At 44.7% G+C, this 21,335-nt stretch overlaps 1 protein-coding gene across 10 annotated transcripts in view; it reads right to left on the bottom strand.

Moving 5' to 3' along the window:
• Positions 1–21,335, bottom strand: part of MGAT5 (alpha-1,6-mannosylglycoprotein 6-beta-N-acetylglucosaminyltransferase) — a 320,132-nt gene that overhangs the window by 34,163 nt on the left and 264,634 nt on the right. For all 10 annotated transcript variants that reach the window (XM_054699673.1, XM_054699675.1, XM_054699671.1 and 7 more), the window contains one exon: positions 7,481–7,630. In XM_054699673.1, coding sequence (XP_054555648.1) covers positions 7,481–7,630 — 150 coding nt within the window. The remainder of the gene's footprint in view (positions 1–7,480; positions 7,631–21,335) is intronic.

Below are 21,335 nucleotides of genomic sequence, written 5' to 3'. Positions count from 1 at the left end.
ATTTCACACTGCTGGGGTACTGGAGGTTATTGATGGGCAGGGTCCAAGTCCTGGCATGGTGATATGTGAGAACTCCCCACCCACATCAAGGAGCCAATTCTGAAATGGTTCCAGAACCCAGAGGCACATCAAGTGACAAAGGATAATGGCCCCTGAGCACCATTTTCTTCTGCTCTCATGCTGATGAACACCCACACGGCCAGGCCCTGAGAGTGAAGGATACAGCCGAGCTGGCTATGGCTACATGCTTGACTGTTCTCCCCAGCAATCCTGTCTTTGCAGTTGCTTTAACTGAATGAGTATTTAGAAGGGCTCAGCTAAGGGATTACCAAGTGCAACCTGGCAAGTTCCCTGGGAAACAGCGGAAGGTGCAGAATGTATGTATTCTACTCAACTCCAGTGCTGAACATTGAGCATGGTCCATTCTGGACATACTGGACAGTCATATCACCCCTGCAGGGATTTTTGGGGGAAGAAACTAAAATTTCAGGATTTCTGGAGTGATCCTTTCCTATAAATGTATGTTCTTTTGTATTGAAAGGGGTACTTAACCTTCTTGTGCTTCTAGAAGGATAATTTTTTATTTCCAATGAATTTTCCAACCTTGAGATGACTTCCAAGGCTGGAGTAGTGGTGGTGGGTCACCTGGGAAGAAAGAAGGCTTGAAGAGGCCCGCAGAACTCCCACGGCCTCTTGGGCAGAACCCTAAAAACATCAGGAGAGAGAAAAAATGTAGCAGGAGCTGGGAAGCTGTAGGATATAAGGGGCATCTCACCACCATTTGAAGGCCCTGTTTCTGAATCTGATTAAGTAACTAACAAGAGTGAGATTATCGGAGAAAGGCTGTATATGGCATGCAAGTGGCAGAGGGTGAGGGATGCCTGACAAGAGCAGAAAAAAATAGAAACAGGAGGCACTGGTCCCAAGGTATTCCAGCATCATGAAATTATGAAGGATCCAGGGTTATAGCCTTGAAGCTTCTCATCGCAGTGATCTGTCCCCCACCATCAGATTTCAGGTAAGATGTGCCATCTCTCCAGGGGAAAGAAAGGTAACCTCTCTCAGCATGTGGATGAGCATAGGAAAGCATAGGGCCTCGGGAAATTTTTGATTCTGAGAAGAAAGGTACGGGGAGATACAGATAGGGGCTCCAAGGTTTTAACCATAGATCTGCAGCCCACAGTGTTTCCTGACCTCTAGAAATCAGGGACTGCTGTAAAGGGCTGACACCATCACCAACTTCAAGTTGCAAAAAAGAACTTTGCAGGAAATACAGGAAGCACAATGCTTTGTCTAGCTAAACAGAAAATCCTGGAAAAAATTTAATTAGCTCCTTCAGACCAACCAATCTGAACCCATTAATTAAAAGGATTTGAGGCTGTTGCTTAATGGACTTGAATGTGACCTAGGTTTAATTATATCTGAATAACAATTTGCACCATCTCTTTCTGCCCTGCTAGCGTCAGTACACATAAAATAAACACTTTAGGCTAAGTCTTCAAAGACTCACAATTTTAGAATGAAGCTTAAGCAAATACCACACAATTTCTTGGCAATGAGTTTTCTTGTCACACTAATTAGGATTGCAGGAAATACATTACTTGGAAATAACACCAAAATAACAGTTTTTTTGTCACGTCTGTCAATAAGCAATTTTTTTCTTGCTTCCTCTGTACTCATTACCTGTGACATTAAAATGCAGCAGATGTATTAAGGTCAAAGAGCACACTTGAGGCTTGAATGACAACAGGGTAGGCAGGGAGAGCTCACTACCATGCAAGGGCCTTTGGTACACTTCTGAGCACTCAATGCCTTGCCAAACTCTTGTGCCTTAACCACATTAAATTGCTTCCCCCCGCCCCAAATACTCCACTTCTCCAATCATTCTGCCTACTTACAAATGTCCTTTCACAGGGGCAAAAGACACACAAGAATGCATTCAAGTGCAGAGGCTTAACTCTTCAGGAGGAAACTGGGCATATTTTAGTTATACTTCATCTGGCCTTCAGAAGCCTAGAATTTAATGAGGATATTCCAGATGACGGAACATCTCCATGGTTGCAGCTCTGGCTCCATCAATGAGCAGTTCTAAACAGAGGGATTACATGCTCTAAAATTAAATTTCTGAACTAATACTAAGCAAGAGAGCACAGATGAAGCACCATACGTTTTATTCATGGCACAGGTTCGGGACATTCCTACACATTGACAAAGAGTTTAGTAAAACTCCTCACGTTTTTACTCTGTGTAAAGGGGAAAGAGAATGGTTTAAAACCCCTCTGTGGAGTAGTTAACAAAAAGTCCTTTCAATGTGGATAAAGGTAGCTCTGAGGAAGACTCCATAGATTTGGTCAGTTTCCAGTCACTCTTGAACAGTACAACACGATGAATCAAAATAAAAACACATATTCAACATATACTTTCTGACTAGTCATAATTACGCAAGCTGGTAAGCCAACGTGGCTCAGGACAGCATTTGAGCAAGGAATCAACTTCAGCTTATCCAATAAACTGGTGGCTGGCACTACTGGTCAGAATAATGGGGTGATTAACACCACAGACTCTCGAGTCAGCAAACCAGGGTTCCAGCTCTGACTTCATTATATCCTGGTTCTGCAGCTGTGGGATAGTATTCCACACCTGAGACCCTTTAGTATTCTATTCTGTCCAGCTATGGAGCCTTAATCAAGGTAAAACAAGCTCTCTACCCCTGTCTTTTCATGGGAAAAATAACATTGCTTTATTTCATGGGGTTGCCGTCAGGCTTACACGCAGTATTTCATGGAAAGGATGTATGCCTAGGCTTGGCCCTTTGTAAATGTTCACTAAACAGGAGTTTAGGTTTAAATTCAGATACAGCTTCAGGCAGGTACAAATACAAGATCTGCATTGCTTAGCTGAAGGCTGTGGGTTTTCATAAGGTGTTCAACACCTGCATGTCTACTTAGGCGTTCTCACTGTGATAAAGCACCTGGACTGACCCACAGAAAATTCACTTCCTCCTGCCCTGCACTCTGCTAGGAAAATCCTCACCCTTTTCTTGGCCAGGAATTGAGACAGTTTCTTGGAGGTTTGAGTTCCCATCAACTTGGCTTACCAGTTTTCCAAATAAACCTCAGTTTCCTGACCCCAGACCTTGTCTCTTGTGAATGACTTAGGAGTGGTGAGCAGATGAGCTTTCCTGGCACCAAGAGCCAGCCAATAATCAAGTGTGGGTGGATGAGCATTTCTGTGTGTCAGGTTACTGAACCCTATTTCTATACACTTTTCATTCTATATATAAGTGTGTTCTACACACATTCTACATCATTCTGTAGATGCAAGCGGGTGGAGAAGAGGAGGAGGAATGTGTGTGCATGTACTATTTTTCCCTATCTAGCTGGAAGGGGAGTAATCCTAGGAACTAGCCACTAGGCTGAAACCTGCTTGATGGCCTGTGAGTGAATATTTCAGTACGTGAAATGCAAATGAAAGATGGATTGCTCTATGGGCAAGTAAGCTCTCTGGTTCTCTCTCACAGGGTGTGGAGACATGGGCAACATCAAGGTGTGGCTGGCATGGGATATCAGAAGAACAGTGCCCCTTGCTGTGGAGATCCTGGACTTCTAGATACATGATTCAAGAGAACACAAGGAAATCGCTCCTCCAAGATCCCAGACAGATTTCATGCCAAAATCTCCTTTCTTCATTCTTTATACAATTATCTGAAGGCCTCTACAAGCTAGGCACTGTTGTGGGCGATGGGAATGTATCTGTGAACACAAGTCAAGCTTCTGCCCTCAAAGAGCTGCATGAGTCCTCCTCCACTGTAGGGGAGGTGCGGTTGAGGTTGGCTGCTGTCTCAGCCTTGGGTGTTTGAGAGAGGTTATGCAACCACATCCTAACTCACGGGAAGGTCATGGTTGACAGGGGGTGGGGGTGAGGTGGGGGTGGGGTGGAGGCATGAGGATGGGAAGAGCCAAACCCAAACATACTCCATGTCTTCAATCCTGTCCAGACTTCTAGGTGAGTCCCACAGGTAAGCTGATGAGCTGACATGGTAGAGGAACAAGGTCATGAAGAGCTACCCAGGTGCTGGAGAGGGAGTGGCTGGAAGTTTGGACAGGGAAGGGCTGCAGGCACAGCACAAGCAGCAGCAGCAGCTTTGTCCACAATTGGAATTTGTTGTTACATTTTGTTGTAGAAAGGGTGGAACCTGTTCTGGCTCACAATCCCTCAAGCACTCAAATGCTTCTCCAAACCAGTGCAAATGCCCCATTCAGTAAGGAGTGTCCCATGGGAACACTGGGGGTGGGGAGCACAAAGAAGCTAAAACAGGAAGGTCCAAAAAGAAATCACATTACAAGAGATGAGAATTTAAGTCAAAAAACAAAAGTAGGCCACTGCAGGAGTACTTATTCACTTCAACTACGCCCTCGGAGTTGGCTGGACTGTATCACTTGTCCATGGCCCTTGGATAAATAATTCATTCAAGTTTACATGCCTACTGGAAGAGTCTTCTAGATTCAGTAACTACCACATTCTTTGAGCCCTGCTTTGAGAGCTATGCTGAATTTCTCCTCCCTTTACAGACTCCCTGCAGCCAGTCAGTTAAGGACACCTAGGACCCTAGGGTACACCAGAACAAAATTGAGCTGAGCCCAGGGATTCTTGGACTGGGGGAAGGTTCAAGACAGCTCATAAAGAAAAATAATGAGTCAAAAGCTGATTAAGCATCTATCTTTTTTTTTTAAAGGAAATAGGGAAAAGGTATCCCATGGTGTGTGTGGTTTTTTTTTTTAATATTTTATTTATTTATACAAGCACTGGGTACAGTCAGAAGCGTGGGAGGGTGAGAGAATTCACCAGAGCCAGAGCGGGGAGCAGAGCAGGCAGAAAGACCGAAGTACACTGCTGAGGGGAGCAGCGGGCGGCAGGAGAGGTCTGCGCGCCATGTGGGACCCTCCTGTGGTGGCCGGGGAGTAGCCGGGGATCGAACCGGCACCGCAGAGGCAAGCGCTCAACTGCTGCGCCACCGGGGAGGCCCTAAGCACCTATCATTTCAATAGGTCTGAAACCTCAAGGATGACTCCCTCTGACAGCGGGTCTGGGTCTCGTGTGGACTCAGCCATTCCATAGACATATGCGTCTGCACATCTCCAGTTCTCCACTTCCAATGTGGACTGGAATAAATAGCTTTAAAATTGCTCAGAGATGGAGGAAGGAGTTAGAGATAGCAAGGGATATAAATGCAAAGCCTGACTGGTCTTTAGTGTCGTAATTTCAAAGTCCAAGTCTCATTCATTTTCAGTGTCTCCTGCTGTGTTCTGGATGTGAGGGGCGCCTCCGATATACACTGCCTCATTTTCATCATTTTTGCCAACTGTTTTAGCTGTTAAGTCCACCCAGAGCACATTAATATATTCTAGTCAGATGAGTAGGCAATACAAAATGGGATCAGCGACACCCTCTGAAAGCACCCGCTTTTCAAGGATGAACATATACCCCTTGCACTCAAATTCAAGCTGCAATCCTTCGTTCTTTTGCAATTTTTGACATCATGTTCTAGCCTTTTGGGCTTCTTCTGTCCACCCCTGGCCATCAGGGATCTCAGCTTTGGCCTACTTCCCTTTCTCTGACAGGGTAAATGGATGGTAGGTAAGGGTTCTTTTAAAATTTGCAAGGCTGAGTAAGACATTTGGGAGGTTGGGCTAAGAGCAGCGTGTGAGACAGTAATGACACGCTGCTGAAAACCAGCACTGCCAAATGTAATTTTAAAGGAGTGCGAGCTTTTCCCACAATCTGATGTGGAAAAAGCAAAATGAGGCAAGTGGCAGAAATAGCATTGCCACTAAAGGGCCCAGATATTCTAATGATTCTAAGATGTCATCCTATGACAGAGGACAAATGGAAAGCAACCTAGAGGACTCACATGGCCCCTAGAGCGTCACAACTATCATGGGGCTACAGGTGACCTGGTAAGTAAATAATATCTTAATGAAAACAGACTAGGTCTTTGGCCAAGGGTAAATAATTTAGCAAACTACTACATTCATGATATCACAGGAAAGACTCAGTAGAAATGACCAAGTGCATTTACATACGAGAAACCGAGGCAGAAAAAAATGTATTATTTTTTTGGTTGGTGGGAATCCATGACGTGTTCTGAAGTTTGGGAATTCATTCATGAGGATGGTATGCCCCAGGCCTAGCAGAACTTTAACTTGAATAAAGCAAAAAATCAAGAATTAGGGCCACCTCCAAGTCTTGACCCCAGTAACTATGGACAAGCCAAATTCCCTAGTTTATTTCCTTATGGTTAAAGTTAACAATAACTTCCCTGACTACTGAGAGACAAACAATAGACAAATGGGAATACATTCTGCAGAAATAAAATATCATACAGTGATTAGGAACCACCAAGTATGCCATAGAAGCCCATCCACACAGACTCTCTCCCTCACCTTGAAAACGGAAACACTCGGTCAGGGACCAGAGCAGAACCCGTAACTACTGACCATAAACTACCCTGTGTTTTAAGAAGACACCAAGTACTTGTTTTCTTCACTTTTGTTTGTAATATTCCCCAACGAGAGCTTAATAAACACGAGAGAGCTTAACGAAGTGCCAGTCAATCCTTCCAGACCAAACTCCACCTATATGCAAATCCCCTCATTTCACTGGGGTCTTCCACAGCAGAAATCCACGAAGGATGGAGACCTTTCTTGCTCATTCATCATGTTACCAAAATATTCCTCCAGTGGCTCCCCCAGCTACACCCATAATGTGATCAAGACTCTGTGTCTGTGACTATCAGACCCTTAGCCCTGTAGCAAATCTTATTTTCCATCTTTCCCTAGACTAGCTATTGGTTTCTGGCTTTTGGCTCAATGTATCAATCCACTCCACCTCAATCCACCTCCACCACCTGACTGTCACTCTGCTGTGTCCCAAATGCCAGGTATAGCCACGTCCCACCTTCATCTCTTACATCTTCTTTGATGCCTTCCCTGCTTGTGACCTTGAAGGGATGTTTCCTTCATCTGAACTTCCTCAGGGTCTAGTACAAGTTTTCTGAATATGGACATGCAAGGGAAAGCTAGATGGGAGTCTTACTACTTGAAGAGTGGTAATGGGCAGGGGTCAGTGGTGCGGGGGGGAGGGGGGAGTAACACACCCTGGCTTATTGTGAAAGCTGCTGCTCTATGGAAAGTCTGACCCTCCAAATGGGGCGATTCCTTTTCTCTTGGCCACCGTATCCCCAACCCCATGTGTGATGCCTGGGACAGAATCAATCCTCTGCAAATAAGTTTTAAACTGAAGCAACCATTTCCATCATTCACTAATTTTTAAGCTACAGCTAGTCTAGACAACTACAGTCCAGAAATGACCTTAAGAGCTACTGCAGTATGAGAGATTCTGACCCCATTTTCAAAGCCAATGGAAACAAACCTGTAAAAGACCTCGCTGAGAGATTTTTACAAAATTACTAAACACTCACCTTGGTTTCCCGAAGAAGAAACTGCAAGTCCCGTCCACTGAGGATACCATGGTTTTTCACGTAACTAGGAATATTCTTTGTGCTGGAGCCATAAACAGTTGCATGCACTTCCATGTATGTGTGAATAATGTCCAAGTAGATCTTCTTGTTCTAAAGAAGGAACACAAGGACAAGGCATTTCTCTTTTCATTCTTGTAACAATCTGCCTCGCAGCTGGAGGGCTCAGAGATGGAAGTTCTTAACATGAAAATAGCAGGAATTTGGCAATCTAACCAAAAATTTCTTTCAAAAGTAATCGCAATGGATTCTGGGGGCAGAAACTGACATATTGCTACTGTACAATTTTGCAAAAAGAAACATATAGCAATGTATTACTGAATACCAGTGATAGCTCAAGGCCAATTGTTGTGAAGTAAATTACCAGAGATCCAGTGCTTTGCTCTTGTTCATCCTCCTTACGGGGGAGGAAGTTTGGGGAAGCTCAGAGAAGGCAGTCAGTTGGACTGGAATATTTATTCGGAGATGCTTAGCTGTCCCTGAGGAATATAAACATCCCCAGCTCTTGCCAATATTTCTAGTGATGATTAACTCATGTTGTCAGAAGTGGATCCCACCTAATTCAGATCATGGGAAAATGAGTTTCCCACAATATCCTAGACTGACTAGGCAGCTCGAGAGAGGAAGAGAATACCCACCCAAGTAGCAAAAGTAGAACAAAATAAAATGTAAACTCTGACAAGTCCTGAAACCTTCAAGAGTAGTTTCACTTTCTCTAAAACCACTCCTCTGTGCAGGCACGAAATTTGAGGCATGATTCCTAAATCCCAATCATCTTCGAAGTGGAAGGAAGATCACTTTCCCTTCGACCTGTTCTCTATGACTAAGTTGCACAATCTGGATTTTGCTGTTGCTTTTTATTGTTGTTGTATATTTGGAAACTGTTGTACATTTGAAAGATTCAGGTTCTATAGTTTCCAGCTGCATAAAGGTGGGACAGGCCTCATTAAGCACACCCCAAGCAAATGTAACCATGGCCAGTTTGGGGACTTAACTAAGGGACCCGGGGTATGACATCAGCAGCCACGGAGGGCAGAGGAGGGAGCCCCCTGTGATGAGGGCAGCTCAAGGGACAGCAGCACTTCGAGGCTGCCCTGGGGCCAGGGCCTCACTCTGACTTAGAGAGCAGCTCCTTAGGGCACTAGGGGCCTGCATGGGCTCTGCTCTCTGCTATTCACTGCCCTGGTGGAGAATACTGCAGAGGACACTCATGTTCCACGTCACGTATCAAAAAGTTACAGTCTGCATTCTTCATTTTGTGCACCAGAATGATTTTGTTCAGAGCCAGCCACACCCATCTCTGCACCCTAATGGGTGAATGAAACGCTTGGACTGAAACCTTCATTTCCTGCCATGCTTGGTTGGGTTAGATGATGCTAAATTCATAATTTCAGAGAGTATACCCTTGAACTAGTACAGAAGTGACTAGGAGGACTTTACAAATTGTGACTTTGGATTTATAGCTTCAACCAAATTCCCATTTCCCTCAAAGTTAATTTGAGGTGTTCTATGACATAGTTCTTGTGCTAAATGTCCCTGATAACTCCTGTCCCCACACACTCTCTCCTCAGGGATTTTATCTCCACTCATAGCCACCTCCCTGTCACAGCGGGCTCTATAACCCTGCCCCCCCCGTCACAGCTGACAGGCCCAGGGTGTGTGTGTGGCTGTGCCTGGGACAGAGCTCAGTCAATCAGACCCTCTGTTGGGGGCTCAGGATCCTACACACAGAGAGATCATTGCACCTGATCACAAGCTTCAGAGGATGAAGGCCATTCAGTGTTGGGGTCTAGGCAATCATGGCCAGGTACAAATTCTGAGGAAGCCAGCTGCCAGTTTTGGGGCAGTGAAAGTGGAAAGAGAAATAGGTAAGAGTTGAAAGAAAGGAGAGGGAAAGACAGATAATAAGACAGCTGGAATAAGATAAGTTATTAAGAGGGGCTCCCAGAGAGACTGAGACCTAGCTATCACCCTTGCAAGATAAGAGAGGGAGAAAAAAAGAGAAGAGGAACAAGAGAGGGATGAAGAAGAAAAGAAAAAGGAAGAGGCAGAGAAAAGAAAACAAAGAGGCAGACAAGAAAATCCCTTCTGGTCCCACCCTATCCACAGCTGTTCCCCACCCTAAAAATCCCAGGTCTTTCCAGATCTTTACAATTACACCAGCTCCCCCATCTCCTCCACTTTCATTGAATTACTCTGGGTAGATTCCTATCATCCAAAAGGAGACATCTTTCTGGCCTTTCGGAGGGAAGGGGACATTTCCCTGTGAAAAGTCAACTGCTTATTAGCAAAGATGGCCCAAGGGCCATGAACTAGGTCAGTAGAACAGAAGGTAAGAGGAATGGCTCAGCTAGTTCCTTCCTGGAGAAAAACAGCCACTGCAGACAGACTCAAGGTTAGTGTCTGGATATCACTTAGTAAGGTTAAAAACTAAGTCCTCACTCCTTGCTCAGCTGGCAAATTTGGGGGGCTTGCATTGATAAGATTACCATGCAGACGGGCCATAACAGACCATCACGTCAGGAAAAGCCAGCCCAGCCCCAGGAATGCAGAAGCAGGGCAAGGACACCTTCCGTGGCAAAGGCAGCACCTCGACCAGATATCCCAGCAGATAGGTGATGCGAACTGGCACCCCAAGTAATAAAGCTCATGAGACCAGTGTATAAAAGAGAGCCTCAAATTCTTCTACCCGCACAGGCGTGCATCTTCCATTCCACCCCATGCGCCCTTGCAGGGTATTTCAATAAATCTGCCTTTTCTGTTCTCCTTTTCAGTATCTGGTGAATTCTTTCACCTCTGTTCCTCCAGCCTCGCCCTGATATTACACTGCCACAGTTAGAATTTTCAAACCCAATGCCTGGGAAGGAAATAATAAACTCAGATACACATGTATTGCCATCAATTCCAGAAAACATTGTAACAAGGAGACAAGTTTAGGCAAATATAAAGATTTGTAAGCAAGGGCTAATAAAGTCTATGAACTTATTAACATTAAGGCATAATAGTCTGAAAGTATAAATTATCTTCAGAAAGGATTTATGTAAGTTCATGAATGAGAAAATCACAACATGCTATTAGAGGGGGAAAAAATGTTTCAAACAATTCCAACCTTTGAAGTTGACATGACAATTAGGTGATTTCACCCCAGGTCTCTTGTTTCCACTTGTCAGAGTTCTGTAAAAATCTGGTGGAAGTGAAGAATGCTACCTACTGCAGGTAAACATGCCGTAGGAGGCATTAGCTTTAAGGAGCAGTTCTCCATCCTAAGGTTAAAACTCACTGTGTAATGGGTGCTAAGGAAACACAAAGGAGCAAGTCCAGTTCAGGACTGGTGCCTGAATTTTGGGTTCAAAAATTCAAGTGCTTCTTGAACCTCTCCACCAGGGTGTGCCATAGGCACTCCCAACTCAGCAGGTCAAAAAGGGAACCAACAGCTTACTTTCCCAGATCAGCACCCCTACCACCCACTCCTATTTGCAGGGCTTACCATTAATCCCTCAGCCCAGTATCTGCATTGGAATCACAGTTGTTATTCCACACATCAAATTAGCTACAAAGTCCTGTTGATTCTATCTCTGTAATATCAACTTCATCTCCTTCTCTCCAGCCTTGATCCTTACTCACCATGATCATGCCAGAATTAAGTCAACCAATATCTGAATGCATCTCCCTGTGATTCAAAAAGGTGATGTAACTTGTGCAAGGTTTTACAAGTAAGCAGCAGTGTTGGGACTGATGGCAAAAGATTTGTTTGGCTTGATGTCATTTTTAAATCATAAAACAATAAGGACAATGCTCTTACATATGGATACTTGTACCTAAGGACAAAAATATGCAAGGGGATGACAGACACAAACTTCTGAATGTGGATTACTCAGGAGGGAATGAGGCCTTGAGAAGGTGAATGGAGCTTTAATGATATTTATAACACACCATTGCTCTACCTTAAAAATTTGCAAAATATTAACATCTATAAATATGGACAGTGAATATATTTGAAAATTAAATACAAGAATTTTTAAAATAAGCCATCAAGATAAGACAGAAACTACTCTGCATGACTCCAAAGACTGCCCCCCACTGCCTCCACACTTGGCAACTCAGCCATAAAGAATTTCAAAGGATCCCCTTCTTCCTTCTATCTTTTGTGTTTAATAAACAGGGAGCTGAGATTTCTTCAATTATGCTCTGTACTGCCTGTCTTTCCCTACCCCAGGTAAAGGCCCAGTGTGGGGAGGGAATAGGCAGGAGGACATTTTCAACATACTCTTCCTCTTCTGCATTTCAGGCCCAGGGTGAAGGTGACACCAGGGAACTGATGACTCATTGAGTCAAGAAGTATATCACGATGACTCCCTCGAATGCATTCCCTTTCTGACTTAACAAAGGGCAAAGAAAATTATGTATCCCCCAAACCCCAACACCTACAAATTTACTAAGATGGAGCCAAAAGGAGCTGGCACTGAGTATCACACCACAGCCTACTGGCGCCCCCCTTCCCCCCGCCCTTTCAGGATCATGAGAAATGCCTCTAAAAGGTCCCAGCTGAGCAACTTGGCGGCTCCATAATGCTTTCAGTCTCTAGTTCAATTTAAATTCTCATTAAAGATAACCAATCAAACTGATTACAATTTCAATCCACCTAAGCTCATTAGGAAGTAGGGGGAAGGAAAGAAGTCAGGGAAAAGGAGCAAGCAAGCACGATGGAGTAAAGGAGCAATGCTGATAATTGTAGCTGGGGGCAGGTGTATGTGCAGAACTGGTCGTAAGATATTCAGAGCTTGAACAGAGAGCTGTAGGAAAACAATTCCATCTAAAGCAACACTCACTAGCGTGAGTCTGCAGCAGGGAGAGGGGTAGGCGAGAACAGGAGAATAAGGAGCTCTTTTCTTTTCTATCTGGTGAATTAGGGGTACAGGTATATTCCTTGGTGAATGGCAGTGCTCAGAGCTTTTGGTTACAGTGGTTATCAGGTACTCTTCTCCCTATCAACACCCCTGTTCCTCATAGACACACATTCCTTCTCCTGGGCCCTACTTGCTCTCGCCCATAGGCATCTTGCAACCTGTTTTTTTTTTTTTCCTTTTTTTTTTTTTTTAAATAATTCCACAGCCCTGCCCAAAGTTGGCTGGTCAAGTGGAGAACACCCAGTCAGGTGGCCTTCTCCAGGAAGAGTTGAACAAATTTGGAAGCATCAAAGCTGTGAGCTGCAAAGCCAGCTGGTAGAAGCACGTGGGATCCTGCATCATAGACATCAGGCTCCAGTCAGAAAATGTGAGTTCTTGCACAGAGAGAGTCAAGTGTAAGCAAGCCTTGGTCCACACTTCCATTACATCTTGGTCCTGCCCTTCCCAGATGTGCCAATTTCCACCAAGACCTAAACTAGTAAAATTGGGCTTCTGTCATTTAGGCAGTAAGAGTCCTGGCAAATACACATGTGTCCAGATTCTTCATTTAGACCATCAGGGATTTTTAATCACTTTTAAACTAGTGGCTTCCACCCCTTCCCCAATAAATACAGAAACTGATCCACTTCATGATTTTCACAAGTAGAGAATGATGAATCACCTTTTCTTTAAGAAACACAAGACCATGGAGAATGCCTCACCCCAAACTAACTGCAGAAGTTCTTTGCTAACTACAACAGTGATATAATTCCTTGAAAGGTTGAGGTTGCATTTGTCAATTCCACTGAAAGTAGATGTTGTAAATCTCTCTGGACTTCTGCCTCTCCATTCATTCTGGCAGCCCTCCCCTCCAGCTTGAAACTGTTGGCCTCTCCGAGCTGAGCTCAGATGGCGACACAACCTTAGGAGCTTTCTTAGATGCCCCAACAGCCTGCTCGTCTTTCTCTTCCTCAGTTGGTGCTCAAACAAGCCGGGCTGCCTTCCGCTGTCAGGCTGTGAAGAAGTTGTGCCATAGAATGGTGGGGGGAATCCCTGTGAGGCAAACCAGGACCAAAGAGAAGCAGAAGATAGGAGGGAGCAGAGCAAATAAAACTGCCCTCTTTTCTCTCTTCCACAGACTTCATCAAAGCAGAGTTGCGCTTTGCCAGCCTTCCAGGCAGTCCAGCCTGCCCAGTGCCCATGCTGCGGTGTTAGCCTGGTCCTTGGGAAGCAAAGGCAGCAGGGTCATACACGCCATCACATTATCTTGCATTTCTCTTGATGTCACTTCCCTTTCTTTCATCCTGCCGCCCTGGGCTTGCATACTGTCCCTCATCATATAGAATCTTTGTCCCAGATCCAGCTTTCTAACCGCTCTCCCCTTCAATCTGCTCTAAATAAGGATACTTATTTACAAAACTGAAAGCTTAGTTCCCCTGTCTAAAGACCTACAAAGGTTCTTCAGTCTCAATGAGAGACATTTCCTTAGTCATAGAGCACACAGGTCCTTCACATCTGGGGTTCCTCCAAGTTATCCAGTTTTATCTCTTATCATTTCCTCATTGCCTTTGCTTAAGTCCTACCTACACATAATTGCTCACTCCAAGCTTTGTCCCCCCGATACATCTGGCCTGCCATTGCCTACGCCCTAATGCCCTTCCTCCCACCCTCTTTCTCTCTCTGGATGGACTCACCCCCTCTCACAGAACCCCCCATCCCCCCCATCTTTTACACGGGAGAGTTCCCAGGCAAGTCAGGGTGAAGTGAACTGCCACCGCCTGTTTCCTGGGCATCGTTAAACAATGAGGCCATTAGACTGCAGTGGCGCGCATGTTGCCCTTTCTGAGCTTCTGCCCTGTCCCTGTGTTAGTCTTGCCCTGTTGACAAATGCTTTTGATTTGGCACTGCCTGATGGAAATAGATTTTTACCCAAATACGCCCTTACAATTTATCTTTTTTCCTCTGACATCTATTTTTATTTATTTTTTAATTATTTTCTTTTATATATTTTTTACATCCTTTTTCATTTTTGTGCAGTGTATGCATTTTCATCTTGGTTACAGTCCCGGTGAAATTCCCACCACCCATTCACCTGTGAACCATCACCATGGTCCCTTGTGCTCTTCCCTCCCCTGCTTTCATCCTACTCCATCTCCCCCACTGCAGAATGTCTCTGTCTTACAATTTTTCTTTTTTTTTTAAGATTTATTTATTTATATAAGCACTGGGTACAGTCAGAAGTGCGTGAGGGCGAGAGAACTCACCAGAGCCAGAGCGGGGAGCAGAGCAGGCAGAAGGACCGAAGTACACTGCTGAGGGGAGCAGCGGGCGGCAGGAGAGGTCTGTGCGCCATGTGGGACCCTCCTCTGGTGGCCGGGGAGCAGCCGGGGATGGAACCGGCACTGCATAGGCTGCGGGCAGCTTTGCAACCCAGCGCTCAACCGCTGTGCCACCGGGGAGGCCCACAATTTATCTTTTAACTGCATGTCTGCTTGGCCTCTTTCAGCTTCGTGGTCACTTTATGTATGTGATGGGAGCGGGCCCTGCCTAAGGGCAGGGACTGTGACTTCAATGCCTTCCTGGCACAGAGCAGGGGCTCAGCCAGTACGAGTGGCTGATGAGGAAGACAAGTAGGCACACATGCACATGCACCTATGGACTTTGGGAAAACAGAGCTCAGGTCCAGCCCAGCTTCGGCAGAATCCCTTGGTCCTTGCCCCATTCCAGGTGCTTCACAAGCTAAGTTCTTCTGCAACAAAGTCTGTTCCCAACAAATGAGCTTAATGTTTGTAACTTTAAGTGTGTACTTTAATCAAAGATAAAATAAAAGGAGAGCTGTAAATACTAAAAGATGCATCTATAGTTGATTCAACTTCCTTTTAACATAAAGCTACCAAGTGTAAGTGTTAGGATTGGTGAGGTTAAAAAGAAGAAGGGGAAATGAGACAAAAAAGAAGCACCTCATCTGCCTGCTCCTGAAATCTAAAATTCAACAAGGATGGAAATTTTCTTACTCCAAGATTAGAAGTTCTAAAATGCAAATGTGTGAATTTCAGCCGTGAAGCAGAAACAATTTATGTTACGGAATAATTCTGAAGCCTTTGCAGGTCGTGTCTTATTTCAAGTAACCTCTCAAGGTTATGGTGTGTGTGGAGGTTCTCGCCAGTCTGTTGGGGCTCCGAAAGACCCAGGGAAGGCAAGATTCTCAAAGTCCTTCCACCTCTGACTACTCCTCCTCCAATCCTTGCCTCTCTAGGGAAAAGGCTAGTGCTCAGCTATTTCACTTCTTATCTCTAGCCTGACCTATGGTCCAGTGATGGGCCTTCTGCTTCCTTTTGCTCTCCTGGGCTCCACACTTATCCTTGACTGGATCTCATCTGGTATAAATGACTAGTCCTCTAGGGCAATGCAACAGCTGTCTGTCAGGCTGTGCTCAAGTGTGATGTGAGAGGCTCTACAAACTACTCTCTGAGTTTTTGGATGCAAGGCAAAGAATGAATGAGGAGTGAGAGGGGAAAATATTCATAAGTACATTACTTATTATTCTCTATTATCTGGTTAGGAGAAAATTTTGGTTTTTCTATCTAAAGCAAGGACTTGGGAGGTTGTTTTTGCCCCATTATCCATTTAGCCTCACAATCAGCCCAGTTTTAGCAACTTGATGGCAAAGTTCTCACCTATAAATAGGGGATAACATCACTTCCTTGCTATATTGGACACCTACTATAAGTGTAGTGTTGAGGCAGAATTTGGGAAGAAAAAAAATATGTGTAGAAGCTACTGAAACATATACTTACATTAAAAAAATATGGTGCTAATATTGCCCTGAAGTCATAAAATGGGACGAGCTGACAATGAGTCCTGAGAAGCCTAGAGCCTTCACTTAAATGCCCACCCATCGGGTCCATGCTCCTTCCAGATCTTTCTCCCTGAACTGGTTAGTTAGTTGGCTTTCTCATTTCCAACACTTTAGGGATTTCTCTGCCTAAGCACTAGAGCTTTCTGCTATTTAATGAATGGCTCTTAAAGGACACTGGGGAACCACCAGCCAGTTTGTGAAAACAGAAAACCCTTTGACATGACCTCTTTTCTGCTTTGAGAAGGGCAAGAGGTCTCCCCCCGGTCCCCGCCAATGCAACTGCACTCACTGTGGATAACCATGCCCCCTTACTCAGCCAGTCATGGGCTGAAATCAACAAAACCCACCAGCTATGCTATTGTGCTTTGAAAATGGACCACTGCAGCCCTGATGTGTCAACAGGCTCCAGGAGCTTTGTTATCAGTTCTCTATGGGCAGTAATCAAAGAAAACACTCTCCAGTGACAAAGAGCAAACATCACAATGGAAGGATAGAAGACCAAGTGACTATCTTGGCAAAAATGTGTTGCATTTTTTACATAATGTCCAATGAATTGTGGGCTTGTGCACCTTAACTGAAAGTCTCATCCACTCTAGAAAAAGTGGAGATGAGATTCTGTTGGGCTCCGGATAGCGTTTGGCATTCAGATGTGCCTAAAGACAAAGGAGAACTGGTCACTACACATGCCCTTCCTGTGCCTCTCCAGGGACAGGCTTCAGAGGGCTAGGCACTGAGGTGAGGGCTTATCAGGGCTACTTCTTTCAGTTAAACTGACACCCCAAAGGGCAATGACTGTATTAAGAGAGCTGTTGGTTTTATTTCCTTCCCTCTATCTAAACAGGTCAAAAGGGTCACTGGGGACCTCTTAGAGAGCTCTCTGTGTATGCCTGGAAATTTCTGGAGTAAACAGATTAGCACTAGACCCAAGCCTTGAGACCTCAAGGTGGCCAATTGGGGAGGAATGGATGCCCTGAAGGAGGATTCTTGAGTAGGACCAGCCTCGGGAATGTCCAGAACTTCCTGAGTTTCTCAACGGAATGATCGTTTTGTTTCCCTTGGTGCAGGTATGAACCACACACACAAGCACCTCACAGGACCCTACTGGGAAAGGCTCTACCCAAGAGGGCTACAGGCAAATGTGTTGCTAGAAACTGAAGCTGAGAGGGAGTCACGTGATCATCCCAAGGTGTCACTGTGCATAGGAAGGTGGCAAATCAGTGGTCCGTGGGAAGAGAGGGGCCCAAAGACCCACCACAGTCCCACCAGAGGAAAGGTTCCGTGTTAGGCACCAGCTGAGGTCTGGTAACACTAAGGGGGAAGGTGCCCATGCGACTCGTGCTGAAGCTTCCCCACAATCTCCCCACTGCGCCTGTGGAGGAACCACTGGCAGCCTGGTTTGGGAGCTAGGGAGACTGTGGGAAGGTGAGAAGGTAACCTGTAGGCAGGGGGAGCAGAGATGACTACACATCTCCACCTCGCTCCAGGCTGCCCAGGTGAAGCAACACTGGGAAGCAAGAAAGCAGGAGGGAGGGGAGCTTAACTGAAATGATGTTTGGAGTTTCCATTATTAAATAATTTCCATTATTATGGCGTGCAAACTTGGGTTGTTGCTGGGACTCCAAGCAACAGAAGGATTGTTTAAAATGATTTGTGAGAGACAGGACCTGACCCAAACTGTAGTTCAAAGGAGAAAAGCTTCAAAGGTGTCCCATTCTTTTGATTTAACGGTTGCATATACAGGGTGCTTTTTAGGTGGAGCATAGGAAAACTTTTAAAATTTCATCAGTTGAGAGAGTGTGTGTGAGTGTGTGTACATCCGTGGCTCAGAAAAACATAAGCAATTCCATGTGAATTTCCTGGACATTAATCAGGACAAAGGAGATAGAATTATTTTAAAAAGTGAGCCCATTGAAAATACTACAGAATAGTCCAGAATTGATATACAAAATAAAACAAATGTCATAACTGGTCTAGGACTTTAGGGTGGAAACCGATGCCTGAAGTGGTGTGTGGGGCAGAGCCTCACCATGAGGTGAGGAAGAGACATGTTCCATCACTACACTGAGCATACTTGTTGCCAAGACCAAAGTCAGGTGCCCAAGGTCACTCACTTCATCAGATGGCAGGAAGAAATCAAGTCAAGAGGGACAGGGCAAAATGCTTCCAAACAGCAACAGGCAGATGCAGACACATGGATCTGATGGGTGGGCAGGCAGGAGAGTGAAAAGGAAAAGAAAGCATTGCTGGATCATATGGATGCTTTCTTTTCTTTTTGACTCTCCTGCCTTCCCACCCATCAGATCCATGTGTCTGCATCTGCCTGTTGCTATTTGGAAGCATGTGAGCTTCCATATGATCCAGCAATTCCACTCCTAGGTATTTACCCAAAGGACACAGAAACATTAATTCCAAAGGGCACCTGCACCCCTATGTTTATAGCAGCACTATTTACAATAGCTAAGCTTTGGAAACAACCCAAATGCCCAAAATTAGATGACTGGATCAAGAAGATGTGGTACATATACACAGTGGAATATTACTCAGCAATCAACAAAGATAAACTCATGCAATTTGCAGCATCATGGATGGCGCTGGAAGGGATCATGCTCAGCAAAATAAGCCAGAAAGAAAAAGAAAAATACTAGATGGTCTCACTCATAGCAGGAATCTAGAAAACCTAAATAAGGGACCAGGAAAAAGGATAACTATAAGAAAATCAAAATCAACAAACAACTATAAACCAGAGACATACTATGGGGGATTGGGAGGCGGAAAGTTGAGGGACTGGGGTCAAAATAAGGGGGGTGCAATTGTATGGGGAATATAAAAATTAAAAAAAAAAAAAGGAAAAGAAAGCAGAAAAACACTTTCCCTTAAGTTTCTCTTACTCTGCTAGGTTGAGGGAGGGAAAGATCCCTTACAAACCACACTTTCACCCTGGAGGGAGTGGTCAACTATGAACATTTCACAAATCCTACACATGAAGTTCCTTCCCCTGGTCTGACCTCAAATGACCTTCATCCATGCAAATTTCTCAAGTTATTGAAGACCATGTTTTCCTTGGGTGAGGCTGTGCAACCTGATCAGAGTGAATTTTTTAGAGGCAAGAGACCTGGCTATAAGCTTTAGCACTCCAGAAACTACCTGGATGAACCTGTACAACCTATTTTACCTTTTGCAACTTTTAATCATCTCTATTGCTCAGTGAGGGGCTCAATGGTTAGAAGGTCCCTTGAGCCCTCAAATCTAAGATTTTTTTATTTATGACTCACAGTATCTCCCTCCCTGCTCTCTCCCAGGATGACACCCACCACCTGCCCATGAAAGAAGCCATGGTGACTGCTGCTGGCCATCAGGCCCCTGGTCCATCAGCTGTCATTTCTGGTGTTCAGTGTTGATTGCTCGCCTCATAGCTGCCCTCTCTCCAGAGAACTGCACCCCCCGCCCCAACTTCGCCCCTCACAGAAGAGGGCTGAAGACTATCAGGGGCTCCAACTCTGGACCAATTCACTCTCCATGCTCGCTTCCTGAAAGCGGACTGAGAATCTTTCTGAGAATCAGGCTAAGGCTGGTCTCCAACAAAAAAACATGGTGGGGGCCTCCCCTGGTGGCGCAGGCGGTTGAGTGCAGTGCTGTGAAGCTGTCCGCAGCCTCTGCAGCACTGGTTCAATTCCTGGCCAGCCGGTGAGGGTCCCACATGGTGCTGCAGACCTCTCCTGTCACGCCTGCTGCTCCCCTCAGCAGTGTATTTCATCAGTCTGCCTGTTCTGTTCCCTGCTCTGTCTCTGGTGAATCCTCTCACCCTCCCGTGCATCTAGCCTGTACCCCAGTTCTTGTCTGGTGAATCCTCTCACCCTCCCGTGCATCTAGCCTGTACCCCAGTTCTTGTAAAAATAAATAAATCTTTTAAAAAAAAAAAAAAACCCATGGCAGTCCTGGAGCCTTTGACACTTAAAGGGAATCACATTTTAATAGCTCTGTCCTTTAGATCACAGGTTATTTCAGTAATAACCGTGAAATGAAGTGAATAATAATAATGGCCAGAATTTCAGGTGGTGAGCATTTCTTTTCTCAACTCGGCACAAATAATTACATCAATAAAAAAAATGAAGAAAAAATATTACCATGTAAAACCAAAAGTAATAGGTTGATACCTTTAAATCACTTCAATGTGTCTTTCTCTAAAAAGGGAAAATGTGTCTCCTAGATTGGTCTCTCTCAGTAATGAAAAATATTACATTTCCTGTTTTTGAGAGTTAACTTCTGTAGAGCAGACAATGAGTCCATCAAAATTAATATTCTTCATATATTCACGTTAATGGACAGAGCATATCTGTACATCCAATTTATTCATAGCTTATCAAGGGACACCTTTTATTAATTTCAAACAGTTTCTTTCATATGACCCAAGATATACAAAATAAAAACACACACAGAGACTGGCTGAATATATATCCAACCTGGTTAGTGGTGTATGTCAGATAAGTAATTGCTTTCTTGAATTTTCTAACTTTCCCACATGTAATCACCTGACAAATAGGAAAAAATAATAAAACACCTAAATCCAAAATCACACTTGGCAGCTCTGAAGGGGACATTTCACACAGTGACTATGTAGGAAGCTGGGCGGCTGGGAGGTGGGATAAATGGAGAAGGCCCCACATCATTGGGAAATGAAGAAGGAAGCTGACTAACCCACAGTTTCTTCCACAGACCTCTCTCAGCTCAGAGTAAAATGGGCAGCTTGAGTTTGCTTAATCACACACAAAAGGACAGCAGTTTACATCCATTGAATAGGCATAAGTTTCCCACTGGACTATAAAAAATGCACGGGTGTGGGGCGGGGCTAGAGGTGAGGGGGTGTGCTGCACCATGGACTCGATTCTGAATTACAAGAACCTCAAGACCAGGTACTGTGTTGTGGAGAAACAGCAGCACGTAGTTTGGGACTGAAAGCATTTCATTTAGATTTAATTTAGTGTAAGAGAATTAATAAAATGATTCAGTGCTAGTATTTGAAGTGTTCTTCTCCTTGGAGCCCCAACTAATAATA

Source organism: Talpa occidentalis, unplaced genomic scaffold (genome assembly GCF_014898055.3).
Source record: "Talpa occidentalis isolate TD23 unplaced genomic scaffold, MPIMG_talOcc4v2.1 talOcc4.3, whole genome shotgun sequence".
NCBI classification, from domain to species: domain Eukaryota; kingdom Metazoa; phylum Chordata; class Mammalia; order Eulipotyphla; family Talpidae; genus Talpa; species Talpa occidentalis.
Note: the sequence above shows the minus strand (reverse complement) of the source record. Positions and strands in the feature narration are given on the sequence as shown.